General features: G+C 38.9%; 1 protein-coding gene across 1 annotated transcript; it reads right to left on the reverse strand.

Moving 5' to 3' along the window:
* Window positions 1-437: 437 nt before the first annotated feature.
* Window positions 438-18,036, reverse strand: LOC131151327 (serine carboxypeptidase-like 40). Its single transcript, XM_058102575.1, has 10 exons — window positions 17,715-18,036; window positions 6,337-6,508; window positions 3,572-3,876; window positions 2,815-2,919; window positions 2,419-2,693; window positions 2,061-2,318; window positions 1,775-1,893; window positions 1,564-1,656; window positions 1,287-1,392; window positions 438-593 (listed from the first exon to the last, which is right to left on the reverse strand). Exons 1-10 carry the CDS (start codon window positions 18,034-18,036, stop codon window positions 438-440), a joined length of 1,911 nt encoding a protein of 636 aa, XP_057958558.1.
* Window positions 18,037-18,751: the final 715 nt, after the last annotated feature.

Raw genomic sequence — 18,751 nt, forward strand, 5'->3', positions numbered from 1 at the left:
AGTCTAATCAAACTTTTGGATTTTTATATATATATATATATATTATATAAGTCATATAATATATACATTATAAATGTATTTAACATTAATTTATAATTGAGTCAAGTTTGAATTTTTTAGAACTTATAGTCAAGTCGAGTTCAACTATAACAATTTTGAGATCAATTAAGTTCGAGTCAAGTTTTGAACTTAACATTTTTGAGTCAAATTGAGTTTCGGTATTTTACTATGTCGACTTGAATAGATCCCATGAGTGAGTTTGTGAGAAAGAGACAGTTCATAAAATCATGAGTCCGACTCATTTTTTCGCCTTGCTTAGAGATAGAAAAACACAATTTTATTTTAAAAGTATAATTGTACATCAAATAATTATTGCATTAAATTACAACAAACACAAAAAACAAAAAGACAAATGTTGAGTCGGAGACTTGAAGGGATTAGTCATATCTTAAAGTTTCGGGGAGAGATGTGCCATTGAGGAAGTGCATAATCAATGAGAGGGCTCGTTTAGGCTGGTAGCTTGGCACTTCATGTCCTGCTCCTCTGACTGTAGCAAATGTTAAGTTCTCGTACACCACTGCATATCCACCAACCTACACAAAAATAGTAATACACTAAATTTGGATGTGCATGAAATTTTAATAAAACTAAATGCAATTTTGTGTTGTATATTGTTATGACTGACATATACAGTTCTAAATACACTATTAGTGACGATTTATGAGATCCGTCGCTAATATTCTTGACCTTTTTCATAGTCAACAAATGCATTATTAGTGATGGTTCTATGACTAATGCAAGACTATTAGTGATGATTTTTTTAAACCGTTACTAATAATACACTATTAGTAACAGTTTGCTAATATTCTTGACCTTTTTCCAAGTCAACAAATGCATTATTAGTGATGGTTCTATAAACCGTGACTAATACAAGACTATTAGTGATGATTTTTCTAAATCGTTACTAATAATACATGATTAGGAATAGTTATGAACTGTCACGAATAATAGCCTATTAGTGATGCTTTGGAGGTGTTACTAATGCCCAACAAAACGTCGCTAATATTTTCCCGCGATAGTTTGAGCAGGAAAAGTTGTTTTTAGTAACGAAAGTATTAGTGACGCTTTTAATTTTATCACTAAAAGTGCACTATTAGTGACGATTGTCAAAACCGTCACTAATACTGCACTTTTATTGACGAAATTAAAAGTGCCACTAATACTTTTGTTACTAAAAACTAATTTTGTTATAGTGAAATAAAAGTTGTATGTTGTAGGAGAATTACCTCTCCATCAAGGTACCATGGATACCATGGCTTCTTTATACGCAATTTCATTGCATTAATAGAGTACTTTGTCGAAGTAAATGGTACATTCGCATCTACGTCACCACTGCATTCCATCTAAAACTTATAGTATCTTATTTTGACGTGTGATTCACATGGTTTCTTAAAGTAAGATAATATATGTCAAATAAGATATACGAGTTAGGTAACTCATAGAAAAAATAAAAGAACATGCTCTCTGAAACCACATACATTAAAATTGAAGATGGTGAGTTACCTATACACCCATACTCGAACTCTATTTTCCATGAATTCTTGAAGAAGGGGAATAATTGTTGATGGGCTGTCTTCCCAAACTTGCAACACATTACTGCAATACTTATTGTTCATTTTTATTTGTTAAATGAAGTTGTGAACTACGCCCTGAAAACTCTGATGCACAAGCAAATGCACACTCAACCATGGCAAGGCCATATAATTTTTTATACCTGCAAGTTTCCCAATCATATTTGATTTTGGTGACATTGGCATGGAGGGCTTTTTGAACATCAGGTTTGTTTAGATACGCATGCACATAATAGTCACTGCATGGATCAAACTCCATTGTCTGCACCAAAATATACGTAACCAAAACTACAATATCACATTTCTACATCGCATTTTTTCTTTCTTTGTACCAAATACTATTAAAAATTAGAAAACTATTTCAATATAGCTAAAACTTTAAAAATCACGTATCAATTATGCGTAAAATATTTGTGTGGTTTTACTTACGGAAGTCCTCTTGGGCTTGGCTGTGAGATTGGAAGAATGGCATAATGGACTATAAATGTTGGACGTCTCAATGTAGTAGAGATCCTTATTGACTTCTTCAAGTGCCACTTCACACTCCTCGGACTCGGTCGTAATTGCTGAGAAATTACAATGCCTGTGGATTTCATAAATAGTCTCGTCTGAGATGAGACCATGGTCATGGTAATAATCAAACATCCCTCTTTGATCCGTTTCATCGTTGATCACTGCGTTTCCAATCTGCATCATTCAAAATAATATATCATACACTATGGGTTAATTTCATGCATTTAATTGTGTGTGTATGAGAGAGAGAGAGAGAGAGAGAGTGAGTCCATACGATGATTCCTTTAAGGTTAATAATGGTCTTCTTAGCCTTCTTGTTATGCTGGAGGATTGCATGTGCCAATTGTGGTACGTAATGACCCGCATAACTCTCACCAGAAATGAAGAATTCCTTATTCTTATATTCAGGAAATCTCTCTAACCAGTTCAATAAAAATATATAATTATCTTTAGCTGTTCTTTTGTCTCCGCCCTTCGTATAATCTGATGAAACATTAGAATAGGAAAAACCGACTCCAGCTGGGGTCTCCAAGAACAAGATATTTGCAGCTGAAAATATCACAATTGACAAAAAAAAAAAAAAAAAAAAGATTTTTTTTAATATAATATGAAATACACAAAATAGATATTTAATATTTTATAAGTTTGTTGGAGAAATAGAATTAATAACCTTTATTCCAAGTAAATTTATTTCTGTAAAGTGTATTGCCATCACTGTGGACTCGAAATGGCCCAAGCTCTTGCATTGCTCCCATTAATGAAGAACAGCCAGGGCCTATACAAAAGGTGAGAATACAAAATCAAATCATAGTGACTATTACATTAACTTTGATTATCTAAAGTACTAGCAGACATAGAGATTGAATATTGAATATGAATTTATCCTGCTTAAGGAAGAATATAATTCAAAATCACATCAAGGTTGAACATCAGAATTCTAAGTTTGATAACTTAATGTTCCAATTACAACATAGGTATAATTAAAAAATGTTGTATCATATTACTCTAATACGGAATGAACTTATTTTTGCACAATTCACGACTTTATAGGTGGTATTGAAAGGTCTAAAATAGCCCAGGAGACCTCCACGTTGGAGGTCACAAATATATCTCTAAATTTTTATCTTCAATTACAAAAGTGGAAGATAAAAAAAATAGAAAGTAAAGCTTAATTATAAGCATGATATAAACATAAATTAACATGAAATAAAATGAGATAAAATGAGAAAAGAAATAGAATGATATATTTGTAAACTTTTATCTTGAATTTGAACATTTTTACAAAGTAATATTGAGAACATAAAAACTAAATAAACAAAGTGAACCATCTTACAAAATTAAAAACTTACTAGTAATCATAGAAATAAAAAAGCGGTAGGAAGGAAATAATAATAAATTCACATGAAATGAATTTCTAAATTGAATACCGCCATTAAGCCAAAGAAGAAGCGGCAAAGAATGCTTAGAGTGCTGGGCTTCAACAAAATAATAATACAGCGCGCGACCAGCTATCTTATCAACTACAACATAGCCACCGTATTGAGAAAAGTCAACGAAAGGTTGTCCCGGCAATCTCTTGATCTTATCATGCTTCTTCAATTTAATTTCGGAAGAAGTTTTGGCTGTATCCACAATGAATTGAGTTGGCTTAAGCTCCTTCTCCATAGTAGAATTTTTTTGGAGCTTGACCTTATAGAAATGACGAAGTGCTTCTTCTTGTTTCTTCCCATGGCTACGAACAGCAAAGCATAAAACAAGGAGAACCAAACAGCAAAGACAGGAATTAGATTTTCTCCTCATCATTTCTCCCTTCAAATTCACTCAAAAGACTCTAGGAAGAAAATAAAAAAAAAATATTACTTGAAGTTGGATCCATCCGAATATACATAAATAAATGTAAAGAATATTATATGTTTTTAAGGATTGGAAAATGTGAGATACAATGTATTTGGTCAGAGACAAAGGTCGACTGGTAGAACCCACTAGGGTGAAACCTTCAATCTGTGATGTGGTGGCAATCAACCATTTAATGGCGGATCTTGGCTCCGAGAAAAGGAGATATTTTCTCCTCTTGTTCCCTTCCCTAGGGTTTGGCACAGACCAGATTATTATTTTTAAAAACATCAAATAAAACTTTCTAATTCTTTACAAGAAAATTTGCATAAAATATATTTAAATTGTATTTGAGAAAATAAAGTTTATTTTTAAAATTAATAAATTCTGATGAAAATCTATGTAATTTTATATTATTTTTGAATTAAAAAATTTTAAGCTTCCAAACACCACATTGAAGAATTTTTTATTTTTTTTCATATCATATTTGGTTCGTGAAATGTCTATTTGTAAAAATAGAATAATTATTATTGAAATTATATAAAAAAACATGTTATACTTAGAAAACAAATAGCCATGTAATTATATATATATATATATATATATATAAATCCTTTAAATAGAATAGATAAGGAATGGGTAGTTCTAGATTTTGAAAATATTTATTCTCTTTCCATTTTTGCATGATTTTTTAATTTATTTCCTAAAATATTTGAAGTCAAAATTTTTTTCTTTTTTTTTCTTTTTTTTTCTTATGCAACGAATAATTAATTTTTTAACAGATAAAATTATAATAATTTATTATTATTTTTGAATTAATGATGTCTAAGATCCATTGGACATTTGACTAATTACTGAAATATTAGACCCAACTCTCTATGTACCATTCTCCATTTTATTTTTATTTTTTAAACTTATCTTTTTTTTTTTTTACATAGGAACTCCATCCACCAATGAACCCCTCGGACCCCCTAGTGCAGCACCAAATCTACGGATCAGCGTCCTCCTCGGCCCCAAACTCTTACTGATCAGGGTAAACTCCGGATGCGGACACGATTTCTATGCATCAGTTAGACGTTCGGCCAACAGGAATCCCGAGACACATCTCCATTACCATCCACTGTTCTCGATGGCTCACAGAGAATTCTCACCATCCACGGTCCCCGCTGGCTCACAAAGCGAACTCCCACCATCCACGGTCCCCGCTGACTCACAGAGTAAACTCTCACCATCCACAGGTACCGCTGGCTCCATGAGTGTATCTATATGGAATTGAGCCCCCGATGTTCCTTCTTACTTGAAGATGCCTTTCCACCACACCATACCGTGGGGGCAAAAACTTATCTATTTTTTATTACAACATATACGGTATGTGGGGAACTTGAAAAATATTAGAAAAAAGAAAAGAAAATAGGAAGGATTTCATCTTTTCAAGTTTAGTTATCAAAGAAAATTAAAAAAAAATCACAAATTAATTAATAAAATTTTAATTTTACAAATCCTTTAGATCTAATATTTCTTAATTTTTATTAGTTTTTTCTGTCATTTTTAGTGATATTTGATATAGAGAGAAAATATAATGGAAAATGAATTTTCTTCATATTTTTCTTTCTTTTTCTTTCCCCAAGCAAAATTATTGATGTAAATTGACCCTTAATTTTCTAAACTCCCATAATAACAATAAAAATTGAGTATTTGTACATCAAGTCTGCTTTTAATATATGTTATTTATTCTTTAAATTTTAACAAAATTTTAAATGAAATAATAAATGGAATTGGCAATATCACAAATATTCAACACATATAAAAATTTTTTTTAAATATAAATATATATATAAAATGAGCAGGTTCCTCAATCATGTTCTAGAATTCTTGCAAAATATCCTATACCATTTTGATAAACAATAAATTGTCTTTTGTTTACTTTATGAGTCTTATTATGTTTTGATTATGATAAATTTAAAGTATCTCACATATCCATCTAGTGTTTGAACAAAAATTTCTTTTAGAAGGCACATAGAGTCAAGGTACAATGGAAGTGATGAGGAATTGAAAGCTCACATCACTTGACTTGCAGCATGGCAAAGTGAAGAGCAAGGAATGAATAAATTTTTATTTTGAATTGTAATGCATTAAGTTTGAATTTTTTCCCGTTTTATTATAATTTTATAATAAAATATAAAATAATACTCTATTTGGGAAAAATTTTCCCAGTTTAATGCTTACGTAATCTCACAACATGGTCTTGCAAAATTTGAAGAGAGACGGACTATTGTGGTGATGTGTGGCAGCAAATCTCGCAAGATGGTCCTGCGAGATTTTCTTGGGAAATGAAATGGCGTGGCAAATCTTACAGGACCATCCAGCGAGATTTGCTTGATCTGGTCCTTTCCCCTTCATTTCACTCGCAAATAGAGAGTAGAGAGGGCCGTCTGTAGAGGGAGTGTTTGCAGAGAGAGCAGAGAGGAGGACGGCAGCAGCAACAGGCGTACGAGCGTAGGTGACCATTCGAGAGTGGATTGAGCAAGTGACTGTTTAAACGGCTAGGCGAGGAAAGCAATAAAAAGGGGAAAATGGGGCACATATTTTTCTCACCATAAAACAAAATTAGTTTCATTGAGTTCTGATTCAAGATTAACCAAACATTTGAAGATTTTTTATTTTAGTTTCATAAATTAGTGTAGTGTGGTTTCCTCTTTTTCTTTTATTTCTTCTTCTGTGGCTTTTGGATTATAATGAGGTTTGAAGGAATGTATGCTTTTAGGATTATATAATTATGATAGGTTTTTATAATTAATTGTTTAAAAAAAGTTTTTGATATTATAAAACAAATTTGTCGCGAAGTCCCGGACCCTGCCAGAGACCACTCTGGCAAAAATGGGTGTAGCTGCGAACTGGGAAAAATGGATGAGTGATTTGAAAAATATTTTTCGTGAAAAAACAATGTGGGATGGAGTCGCCACTAACCTTTTGGAGTGCGGTTAGAACACTTGATTACTACCCCATTAGGGGTAGAATCGGTCTACGTTACCATAGTCAGGCTCGAGAGTACAGTTACGCGAGGGGAACGTATTAGCACCCGCTACGTGCCTGTTCTTATGAACGGTATTAGATTAATCGAAAATTATCCCAAAATAAATATAATAAAACTTTTAAAATTACTCCCTTCCAAAAATCAAAGAAAATGCACAAAACAGATACTATATAGGCATTCTGTCATGCCCCGAACCCGCAGGTGGGTCCCAGGTGTGAATTTAAGTAACCTAACCTGTTTTTGTATCAATTAAAACATACATGATACAACATAAAAAGAGGGTCTGACCCCGTGGGGTGAATGGATGCCCACATACATACGCATAACCATCCATACTCATCCAAAATACGCAACGAAATACGGTCTTTCATACATAACTAGTATCATACTAGAGTCTATACAAGCTAGGAGATACATTCCCATAATACCAAACACACCCCAGGTGTCTACAAAAACTATCCCGACAGCCTGGATACCAAAACTTATACCTAATGGGTACTAGCAGTAGCTACATCACCCTTGCTTCCGGACGCTTGGTTGCTACTTACGGCTACTTGAGGGACCTAAAAAAAAAATATTGTACGTACATTCGGGGTGAGACATCTCTCAGTAAGGAAGAAAAAAGGTTATATCAGTGTGTGGCATACCAATGTTATTTTACATACATCATAACACTATAAAAGATACGATACAATTCGAAACATTTCAATACAGTTTCATACATATATATACAGTTCCGTACAGTTCCAGTATTTTCACAAAACCATTCCAGTACATATGATACCCAAAACATACGGTCAGTGTCGTCACACTAGGTCGCAACTACACACGGTCACCTCGTCTCACAACGATTACATTGCTACATACGCAACTACGCTGCGACGACCGAGGCCCACAGTGATTACATTGCTCCATACGCAACTACACAAGGTCACCTAGTCTCACATCGATTACATTACTACATACGCAACTACATAAGGTCACCTAACCTCACAGCGATTACATTGCTACACACACAACTACGAAGCGACGACTCAGGCCCACAGTGATTACATTGCTACATATAGCATAGAACACACCCTTCGGTGACCAGTCGGATTATACTTGTGATATTTCACACCCTGGATATAGAGCCGGCCACTCTCGTCCATGGTAGTTAACCGATGCATGGCTGTTTTACAAATCCCTAGAATCATTTTGGAACTCATGTTCCTATACATTTCAGCGTACAGTAATAAGCCGCCACATAGTTGTTTTACAAATACCTGGAACAAATACATACACCTATACATACCACACTTTTTTGGTTTACGGAAAATCATATCAATTACAATTTCAAGTAAACAGTTTATGCAAATATGGATTTCGGTCACCTCAATAATACAGTTTTAATGAAACCAACAATTTTCCAAACAAAGTAGAGATGATACCCGAAATCCCTAATTTTTTAGAAAAATATAGCCCGAAAATCCCGCGTTTTTACCTAATAGAATTCCCAAAATAAGTTGCCGAAACATATATACGATCGTAGCCTACAAGCTTACCGATCCTGATTTCAAAAATAAACTGATATAAATAGAATCCCCTTACCTTAACCCGAATTCCAACTACGAACTCTATGGTCCCCAAAACTACGAACCGAGACTCCAAAACCTACAAACCACAGTGTAGTACATGCTTACAATCCGTACTACTACATATATACTAAATCAGAAACGAAAATCAAGCCTTAGCTCAATTTTAGCCCGAAACCCGAAATCGCTCGAAACGAGATTCCGATCCGCTAGAAATGTAGAGAATCCTTCGCTGATCCTCGCAGTAACTTTGGATTTTCGAATTCGGTGACAAATGGTGAAGCAATCAAGGAGAGAGAGAGAGAGAGAGAGAGAGAGAGAGAGAGAGAGAGAGAGAGAGAGAGAGCTTCGAGTTCTAGAGAGAGAGAAAGAGTTTGGGGAAAACTTAGCCCCAAAGCAACCCAAAAACACCTTTTATAGGCCTTTGACCTAAGGGGATTCGTCGACGAATTGAGGTCCTTGTCGACGAATTTTTCACTAGCCTCGTCGATGAATCGGCAACCTCGTCGATGAGCCGGATATTCCAAATTTTCCTGGACCTCTCGGCATTCACTCGTCGATGAGCTTCTGAATTTCGTCGACGAGAAGCCTTCAACCTTCGTCGACGAATTGTGGTCTCGTTGACGAAGTCTGTGAAATTCCATTTTTTTACCCCTCTTTTACATAAAAATCCATATATCATGGTTTGGGTTCTTACAATATCCCCTCTTTACAAAAATTTCGTCCTCAAAATTTGCAATTTCTTATTACGAACACATTCATACTACTACATACACACATACTTTGAGGTGAAACGGCGGCCATTCATACGCAGCCCCTCTACAATACACACATGCTCTATAGAAAATGGCGGCCATTTATATGCAGCCCCGTCACGATACATACATACATAGTCTAGAGAATACGACGGCCATTTATACATAGCCCCATTACGATACATACATACATACTCTAGAGAATATGACAGCCATTTATACGCAGCCCTGTTACGTTACATACATAAGTACTCTACAGAATACGAAAATCATTTATACGCAACCCCGTTATGTTACATACATACATACTCTAGAGAATACGACGGCCATTTATACGTAGCCCCGTTACGATAGATACATACATTCCCTCACTTATGGCGGAGGAATACAGTGGTCAAATACATACACGGTCTCGAGAGCTTACAATACAATAGGACTCTCCCATGGACTAACCACCAAATACAATACGATAACAGAGGTTTACATACATACATACATACTTATACTACCTTGCTATCCAAGTACTACTTAGAACAATTGCGGATACTTTCGGCGTATTTCCATTTCCAGTTCCCAAGAAGCTTCCTTAACCTCGTGGTTTCTCCACAATACCTTCACCAACGGTATTTCTTTGGTACGAAGCTTCTGAACTTTACGATCCAGAACCTGAATAGGTATTTCCTCATACACTAAAGTATCCTTGATTTCTAACTCATCATAACTGATAACATGAGATGGATCCAACACGTACCTTCTCAGCATGGATACGTGAAACACATCGTGGACCCTCGAAAGTGCTGGGGGTAGTGCAACTCTGTAGGCGACCAGACCCACTCGTTCAATGATCTCGAATGGTCCGATATATCTCAGGCTCAACTTGCCTTTCCTTTTGAATCTCATCACTCCCTTCATCGAAGCGATTCTAAGGAATACTTTGCCCCCTACCTCGAACTCCAACTCACGGCGACGAACATCCGCGTAACTCTTCTACCGACTCTAAGCCGATCTAATCCTCTCCCGAATCAAACCTACCTTCTCAGATGCCTGCTGCACGAGTTCAGGTCCTAAAACCTGACGTTCACCGACTTCATCCCTATACAAAGGAGATTGACACCTCCAACCATACAAAGCCTTGAACGGTGTCATCCCTATACTGGCCTGGAAGCTTTTGTTATAGGCAAACTCCACTAGTGGAAGAAACTAAATCCAACTACCACCGAAATCCAATACACATGCCCGTAACATATCCTCCAAGACCTTTATCATCCTCTCTGACTGTCCATCAGTCTGGGGGTGGAATGTTGTACTAAAAGTAAGCTTCATCCCTAGTGCTTCCTGCAAAATAATGGACACTGGAACTCCGTGCATTCTCACTATCTCATGCACATAAAGGTCCGCTAGTCTACTCAAAGGGTAGCTAACCTTCTTCGGTACAAAGTGAGTAGACTTCGTCAACCTCTCCACAGTCACCTAAATAGCGTTTTGCCCATGAAGCGCTGTCGGTAATCTGGTAACAAAGTCCATTGAAATGTGTTCCCACTTCCACACCGGAATAGGCAAAGGTTGCAACGACCCTGCCGGCTTCTGATGTTTAGCTTTCACTTGCTGACACGTCAGACACTACTCCACAAACCGGGCAACATCCCTCTTTATGCCATTCCACCAGAAGGACTCGCGCAAATCCTGATACATTTTCGTACTACCCGGATGTACCGTATGCAGAGAATGGTGTGCTTCCTCCACAATCATCCTCCTGATCTCATCGTCATTTGGAACACACAGTATGGTACCAAACCTCAACATACGTCTGTCAGAGATATTAAAATCCACAGCCAAACCCTGCTGCACTTTCACCACAATCTCAACTAACTCTGCATCATTAGCCTGCGCGACTTTAATACGCTCAAACAAGGTCGGTTGGACCACCAAGCTAGTAATGAAAACCTAATGATCACCAGACACCCACTCAATGCCAAGGCTTTCCAGATCTCGTTTGACATGATGCTGAGCTACAACTACAGTTACTGCTGCATGCTCTGACTTCCGACTCAACGCATCTGCTACCACATTAGCTTTTCCTAGTTGACAACTAATCATTCAATCGTAGTCCTTAATCAACTCTAGCCACCGCCTTTGCCTCATATTCAGCTCCTTTTGCATGAAAAAGTACCTGAGGCTTTTGTGGTTAGTGAAAATCTCACACTGAACACCGTATAGGTAGTGTCGCCAAATCTTTAAGGCATAAACAACAACAGCTATATCTAAATCATGCGTAGGGTAATTCTTCTCATACTCCTTAAGTTTCCGAGAAGCATAAGCTACCACCTTACCCTGTTGCATAAGCATACATCCCAAACCTTTCAAGGACGCATCGCTATAGATCACAAATCCCCCATTCCCCGAAGGAATGGTCAATACTAGAGCAGTAACTAGCTGGTGCTTCAACTCGAGAAAACACTGCTCGCAATCACTAGTCCAGTCAAACTTCACTCCCTTCTTAGTCAATCGTGTCAGAGGTCCAGACAATTTAGAGAATCCCTTCACGAATCGACGATAGTAACCCGCCAGTCCCAGAAAACTCCGAACCTCCTGCACATTCTTCGGTCTAGCCTAGTTGACCACAACTTCAATCTTGCTAGGTTCAACAGAGATACCGCCCTCAGACACCACATGGCCTAAGAACGTGACCTAATTCAACTAGAACTCACACTCTTCAGCTTAGCATATAGCTTCTTCTCCCGCAAAATCTGTAACACTAACCTCAAATGTTCTACATGCTCTTTTGTACTCCTCAAGTATACCAGAATGTCATCAATGAATACCACTACGAATCGATCTAGGTACTCATGGAAAACTCTGTTCATCAGATCCATGAGCATTGCTGGCGCATTTGTTAACCCAAAAGGCATGACCAAAAACTTGTAGTGACCATATCTGGTTCGCAAAGCAGTCTTCGCTATATCCTCAGACCCAACCCTCACCTAAAGATACCCTGACCGTAGGTCGATCTTCGAAAAGACATACGTCCCCTCCAACTGGTCAAAAAGATCATCTATACGAGACAAAGGGTAACGGTTCTTCACCGTCACTTTGTTGATCTCACGGTAGTCAATGCACATACGCATCGATCCATCCTTCTTCTTCATAAATAATACTGAAGCTCCCCAGGACGAAACACTAGGTCGAATGAATCCCCTATTCAGTAATTCCTGCAACTGCTCCTTTAACTCTCGAAATTCTGTTGGAGCCATCCGGTACGGAGCTTTAGAGATCACTGCCTTATCAGGCAACAACTCTATTGCAAACTCCACCTTTCGATCTGGAGGTAAACCAGGTAGTTCTTTAGGAAACACATTCAAAAACTCGTTGACCACCCGAATATCCTCGAGTCTCAACTCATCCCGCGGCGGTTCCTTCACGCAAGTTAGGTACCCCTGACAACCTTCCAAGAGTAACCTCCTCGCTTGTAATGCTAATAGAATATGTGGCACCGAACGCACACACGATCCTACGAACTCATAATCCTGCTTCCCAGGAGGTATGAACACCACTACCTTCTTACGACAATCAATCACTGCATAGCTGAAGAACAACCAATCCATTCCAAGTATGAAGTCGAAACCTAACATGTCATATACTACAAGATTTTCCGGTAGCAGTCTCTCCTGATCACAAGTGGGCAATCTCCTAACATCTTACTACATATCATTACACTCCCATTCGGTGTAGTCACAACCAACATCTCATTCATCACATAGGTTTTTCGCCCTACACAACTTCACAAAACTAGCAGATATGAACGAATGGGTTGCCCCTGAATCAAATAAAACAACTCTATTTGAAAGCAATAACATGGTACCTGTCACCACGTTCCCAGCGTGTTTCGTATCTACTGGAGTAAGTGAATATACTCTCGCTGGAGCTGTGGTTTCCTGGTGGTTCCCTCGAGGCATCTGATTACTGCCACGGTTATGGCTTTGTGTAGGCATAATCCTCCTCTATTCCTGACAGCTCTTCGCCATGTGGCCTGACTTGCCACAGTTGTAGCAAATGCCCCAGAATGGCTGACACTCACCATCGTGCCATTTATGGCACTTGACGCACGGTGCGAAGGATGGATCCCCCTGAGAACTCGGTCGCTCGGTGTTCTGCTGATAACCAGAGCTGTAATTCTTCTTCTTCTTCCACTAATTCTAACGAGGACCACTCTGAGGCCTAGAAGATATTAGTCTCTTCCCCTGAACCTGCACTACCTCATCTCTCCGAAGGTCAGTCTCAACTATGGTGGCTTTATCCACCAGGACAGAGAACTCACGGATCTGCAGCATCCCCACAAGATGGCGGATGTCTTTCCTTAGACCCCTCTTGGACTTCTGAGCCTTCTTGTGCTTATTCGGAACCAAGTATGGTGAAAATCGAGATAACTCAATAAATCTAGCAGCATACTTCTGCACCGTCAAAGTTCCCTGTGTCAGGCCCGAAAACTCATCGGCCTTCTCATCTCGAATGGAGATCAGAAAGTATCTCTCGAAAAATAGCTCCTTGAAGCGGCCTCACGTCATACCAGATGGACCAACTCTCTACCTCTCCAGCAGGCTCACTACCGTCCACCATCGCGCTGCCTCCCCAGTTAACTGGAAGGTAGCGTACAAGACCTTCTACTTCTCAGTGCAGTGGAGGACTTCCAAAATCCTCTCGGTCTTCTCGACCTAGTCCTCCACCAAAATTTAATCAGGTCCTCCAGTAAATGTCGGAGAATGCATGCGTGTGAACCTCTTGATGGTACACCCCGCATCAGTAGGAGAGCTCTCACATCTCCTAACACTCCATCCAATCTCTTGGATCACCTGTCTTTCTAAGCCACGACAAAAAAGGAGACTCATCGCTTGCCGTCTCCTCAAAGCCACTCTCCAAGTTATTATCCTTGGACTCCATTCTGAAAATAGAATAGGAATCGCTTAGAATCCCTATATCGTACACAGTTAACACAATCATAGACCTAATCATGTCAACTATTACTCTCACAGGTCTAAGCATGTCCCGTCACACCGACACGAAAGTCGTCAATGGTCTTCCTTGACTTTATTGGAATCGTCATCCCAGGAAAAATATAGAATACCGCTGACAAATCCTGGTCTAGCAACAGAATAATCCTCAACCAACATTACCCATTTCCTACCTCATACACTCTGGTATGTACACATCAATACTCCTAACCAAGTCTACAAGACCTAACAATCTGGTTAGCTCTGATACCAAGTAGTCACGGCCCGAACCCGTAAGTGGGTCTTAGGTGTGAATTTGAGTAACCTAACTTGTCTCTATATCAATTAAAACATACATGATACAACATAAAATGAGGGTCTGACCCCGTGGGGTGAATAGATGCCCACATACATACGCATAACCATCCATACTCATCCAAAATACGCAGTGAAATACGGTCTTTCATATATAACCAGTATCATACCAGAGTCTATACAAGCTAGGAGATATATTCCCATAATACCAAACACACCCCAAGTGTCTACAAAAACTATCTCGACAACCTGGATACCAAAACTCGTACCTAATAGGTACTAGTAGTAGCTACGACACCCTTGCTTCCAGACGCTAGGATGCTACTTACGGCTACTTGAGGGACCTTAATAAAAAACATTGTACGTACATTCGGGGTGAGACACCTCTCAGTAAGGAAGAAAGAAGGTTATATCAGTATGTGGCATACCAATGTTATTTTACATACTTCATAATACAATAAAAGATACGATACAGTTCGAAACATTTCCATACAGTTTCATACATATACATACAGTTCCAGTATTTTCATAAAACCATTCCAGTACATATGATAACCAAAACATATGGTTAGTGTCGTCACACTAGTTCGCAACTACACAAGGTCACCTCGTCTCACAACGATTACATTGCTACATACACAACTATGCTGTGACGACCGAAGACCACAGTGATTGCATTGCTCCATATGCAACTACGTAAGGTCACCTAGTCTCACATCGATTACATTGCTATATACGCAACTACACAAGGTCACCTAGTCTTACAGCGATTACATCGCTACACACGCAACTACTAAGCGACGACTCAGGCTTATAGTGATTACATTGCTACATACAGTGTAGAACATACCCTTCGGTGACCAGTCGAATCATATTAGTGATATTTCACACCCCGGATATAAAGCCGGCCACTCTTGCCCATGGTAGTTAACCAATACATGGCTGTTTTACAAATCCCTCGAATCATTTTGGAACTCACGTTCCTATACATTTCAGTGTACGGTAATAGGCCGCCGCATAGCTGTTTTACAAATACCTAGAACAAATACATACACCCATACATACCACTCTTATTTGGTTTACAAAAAATCATATCAATCACAATTTCAAGTATACAGTTTATGCAAATATGGATTTCAGTCACCTCAATAATACAGTTTTAACGAAACCAACAGTTTTCCAAAAAAAGTAGAGATGATACCCGCAATCCCCAATTTTCCCGAAAACTGTAAGCCAAAAATCAGAAATTTTTACCTGATAGAATTCCTCAAATAAGTTGCCAAAACATACATACGATCGTAGCCTATAAGCTTACCAATCCTGATTTCGAAAATAAACTGATACAAACAGAATCCCCTTACCTTAACCCGAATTCCAACTACAAACTCTACAGTCCCCAAAACTATGAACTGAGACTCCAAAACCTACAAACCACAGTATAGTACATGTTTACAATCTGTGCTACTACACATATATTGAATCAGAAATGAAAACTGAGCCTTACCTCGATTTTAGCCTGAAACCCAAAATCGCTCGAAACGAGATTCCGATTCGCTAGAAACGTAGAGAATCCTTCCCTGATCCTCGCAGTAACTTTGGATTTACGAATCAGGTGACAAAAGGTGAAGCAATCAAGGAGAGAGAGAGAGAGAGAGAGAGAGAGACAGAGTTTGGGGAAAACTTAGCCCCAAAGCAACCCAAAAACACCTTTTATAGGCCTTTGACTCGAGGGGATTCGTCGATGAATTGAGGTCCTCATCGACAAATTCTTCACTAGCCTCATCGATGAATCGGCAGCCTCGTCGATGAGTTAGATATTCCAAATTTTCCTAGACCTCTCGGCATTCACTCGTCGATGAGCTTCTGAATTTCATCGACGAGAAGCCTTCAGCCTTTGTCGATGAATTGTTGCCTCATCGATAAAGTTTGTGAAATTCTATTTTTTTACCCCTCTTTACATAAAAATCCATATATCACGGTTCGGGTTCTTACACATTCCCTCAGAATCGGGGCAATCCAATACTCCGAAGAGTCCATGCCCTTTGTTGCAATCATCGGGATGGAAAATCAAGAAAATAGGGTACAAAATACGCTCTCATAGGTTTTGAAATTTGTAAGTTTTTCTAAGTAGGAAAATACTAATCTAGGAGGTTTTGAAATTTGTTTGGGATGAAAATGATTTTTTGGGCCTAAAAATATATTTGTGATTTTTCTAAGTGTGAAAACATTTTTTGTGATTTTGTGTGATTTTTCAATATTTTTCTTGAACTTCAAAATAACACAAATAAAATTAAGACAAAAACCATAAAGGTAAGTCAAAAAATAATTTTTAGAAATTTTTTGAGTTTTTTGAATTTTTATGGATTTTCTGTGAATTTTCTGGATATCTAAATAATAAAAAACAAGTGAAATGGAAAAAATCAGCATGAACCAGTTCGAGGGAGGAGCCGGTTAAGCACCGACCGGTCCGGGGGGAAAACCAGTGTAAGGTCTTAGTCAAGACCATCTCAAGTCAACACGCTTTGCCTTCCACGTGGGTTGTGTGTGCTCAGGTGCACGTATGAATAAGTATGTGCATGAATGTGTGTGTGCATGAGTGTGTGTGCATGCATGAGTGTGTGGATGTATGTGTTGCATGCATGTTCATGCATGAGTATGTGAACATGTATGTACATGAATGCATGGATATGTGAGTGTGCGTATGTGAGTATATGCTTGAGTGTATGAATATGTTGCATGCCAACATTTTTACGTGTGCATGGGTGTTAATGTGCATGAAGTGGGTACGTGCATGTGAGTGGGTATAAATTAGGGGTGTGTATAGGTGATTTCAAATTTGCGTGTGTTAGTGGAGTGTGGGTGATTTCAAATTTGTGTGTTAGTGGAGTGTGCATCAATGTGTGTGCAGGTGTGTGTTGGTGAGTGTGTCAATATGTGTGTAGGTGTGTGTGTGTTAGTGTTGCGTGTGCTCTATTGTGTAATAGTGTGTGTGCATGTTTCTGTATCAGTGTGTGTGCAGGTGAGTGTAAATTAGTGTGTGTGCTGTAAGTGCGTAAGAGGCCGTGGGTGCTCACAGTCGTGTGTAGCGTGTGTGAGCTGTCGAAGGGAGGCAGAGAGGTGTGCCGAGAAAGAGCTACTGCTACTGCTGTCCTTGTTGGCAGTTTCGCCATCGTCATTGGTGGCTTCATTGTCGTCGGTGCTTGTAGCCTTAGCCACCACCTCGAGCTCCTCCTCGTCATCATCGTCAATTCCGGTAATGCTGGAGCTTTTGAGACTTGGAGTAGTGGCCGGGAAAAAATGCTCGTGTAGGATTGGTGTAGGTGATGACGACAGCTCTAGAGTGGGTGTGAACTTCAGCACTGATGCCGGAGTGAGAGTGATGAGCAGAAATGACATCATCCGAACCTATGCTCGGGGTTTAAAAAAATGGATGATGAGGGAGCTTTGAGGGTGCTCGGCTTCAGTCGAGATAGATCTCGGCGATTGGCACAGCAGCGAAGGGAGGTTGGCATTCAGCTTGATGGAGAGTGGCCGTGTTTAGTTCCTGCAGGGTTGTGTTTGACAGGGTTGTGTTCTCGGTTGAAGGGTGGGTCAAAGATGCGTGGTTGTTTGAGGCTGCCGAAGTTAATGGGGAGTGTTGCTGGTGTGAGAGAGAGATTGTGCGGGGACGTTCTGTGTGTGTTTGCATGAGACGTGACTGGCCAACGGGTTGCTCCAACACCTTTGCGACTCTGGTGGGATGATCTCCGCCTTCTCCGACAGAGATGTCAGGGACAAGCTTCTGGACCTTAATCTCCCATTGGGTTTAAGAGCTTCTTCTTTGAGGCTGTGGATGGAGTGGGTGGAGTGACAAGAATAAGAGAGGCAAAGACCAACTCGCATAACTGTGAGTAGAATGACTCAATCCTCCGCTCCCTCATCATGATCACCTTAATTGGTAAATGAACTCCAAAAGTATAGAACCACTCTGCATAAGGAAAGCAAAAATCTCCGAGGCGAACGGACAAAACAGAATACCAGATTTTTTCTATTTTTGTGTGGGTATGAGAAATAGAAACTTGAAGAAAAAGGACCTTAAATTAAGGAGAGCTTGAGCATCTGAAACGGGGGC

This window comes from Malania oleifera, chromosome 3 (assembly GCF_029873635.1).
Source record: "Malania oleifera isolate guangnan ecotype guangnan chromosome 3, ASM2987363v1, whole genome shotgun sequence".
Lineage (NCBI taxonomy): Eukaryota > Viridiplantae > Streptophyta > Magnoliopsida > Santalales > Ximeniaceae > Malania > Malania oleifera.

Excerpts from the sequence above, each read along its gene's own strand:
- LOC131151327 (XM_058102575.1), bottom strand. The coding sequence starts at position 18,036 with ATGTCATTTCTGCTCATCACTCTCACTCCGGCATCAGTGCTGAAGTTC. Across the intron at positions 2,694-2,814 it reads TAAATTTACTTGGAATAAAG|CTGCAAATATCTTGTTCTTG; the intron begins GTTATTAATTCT and ends TGATATTTTCAG. Across the intron at positions 1,393-1,563 it reads GTTCGAGTATGGGTGTATAG|TGGTGACGTAGATGCGAATG; the intron begins GTAACTCACCAT and ends GATGGAATGCAG.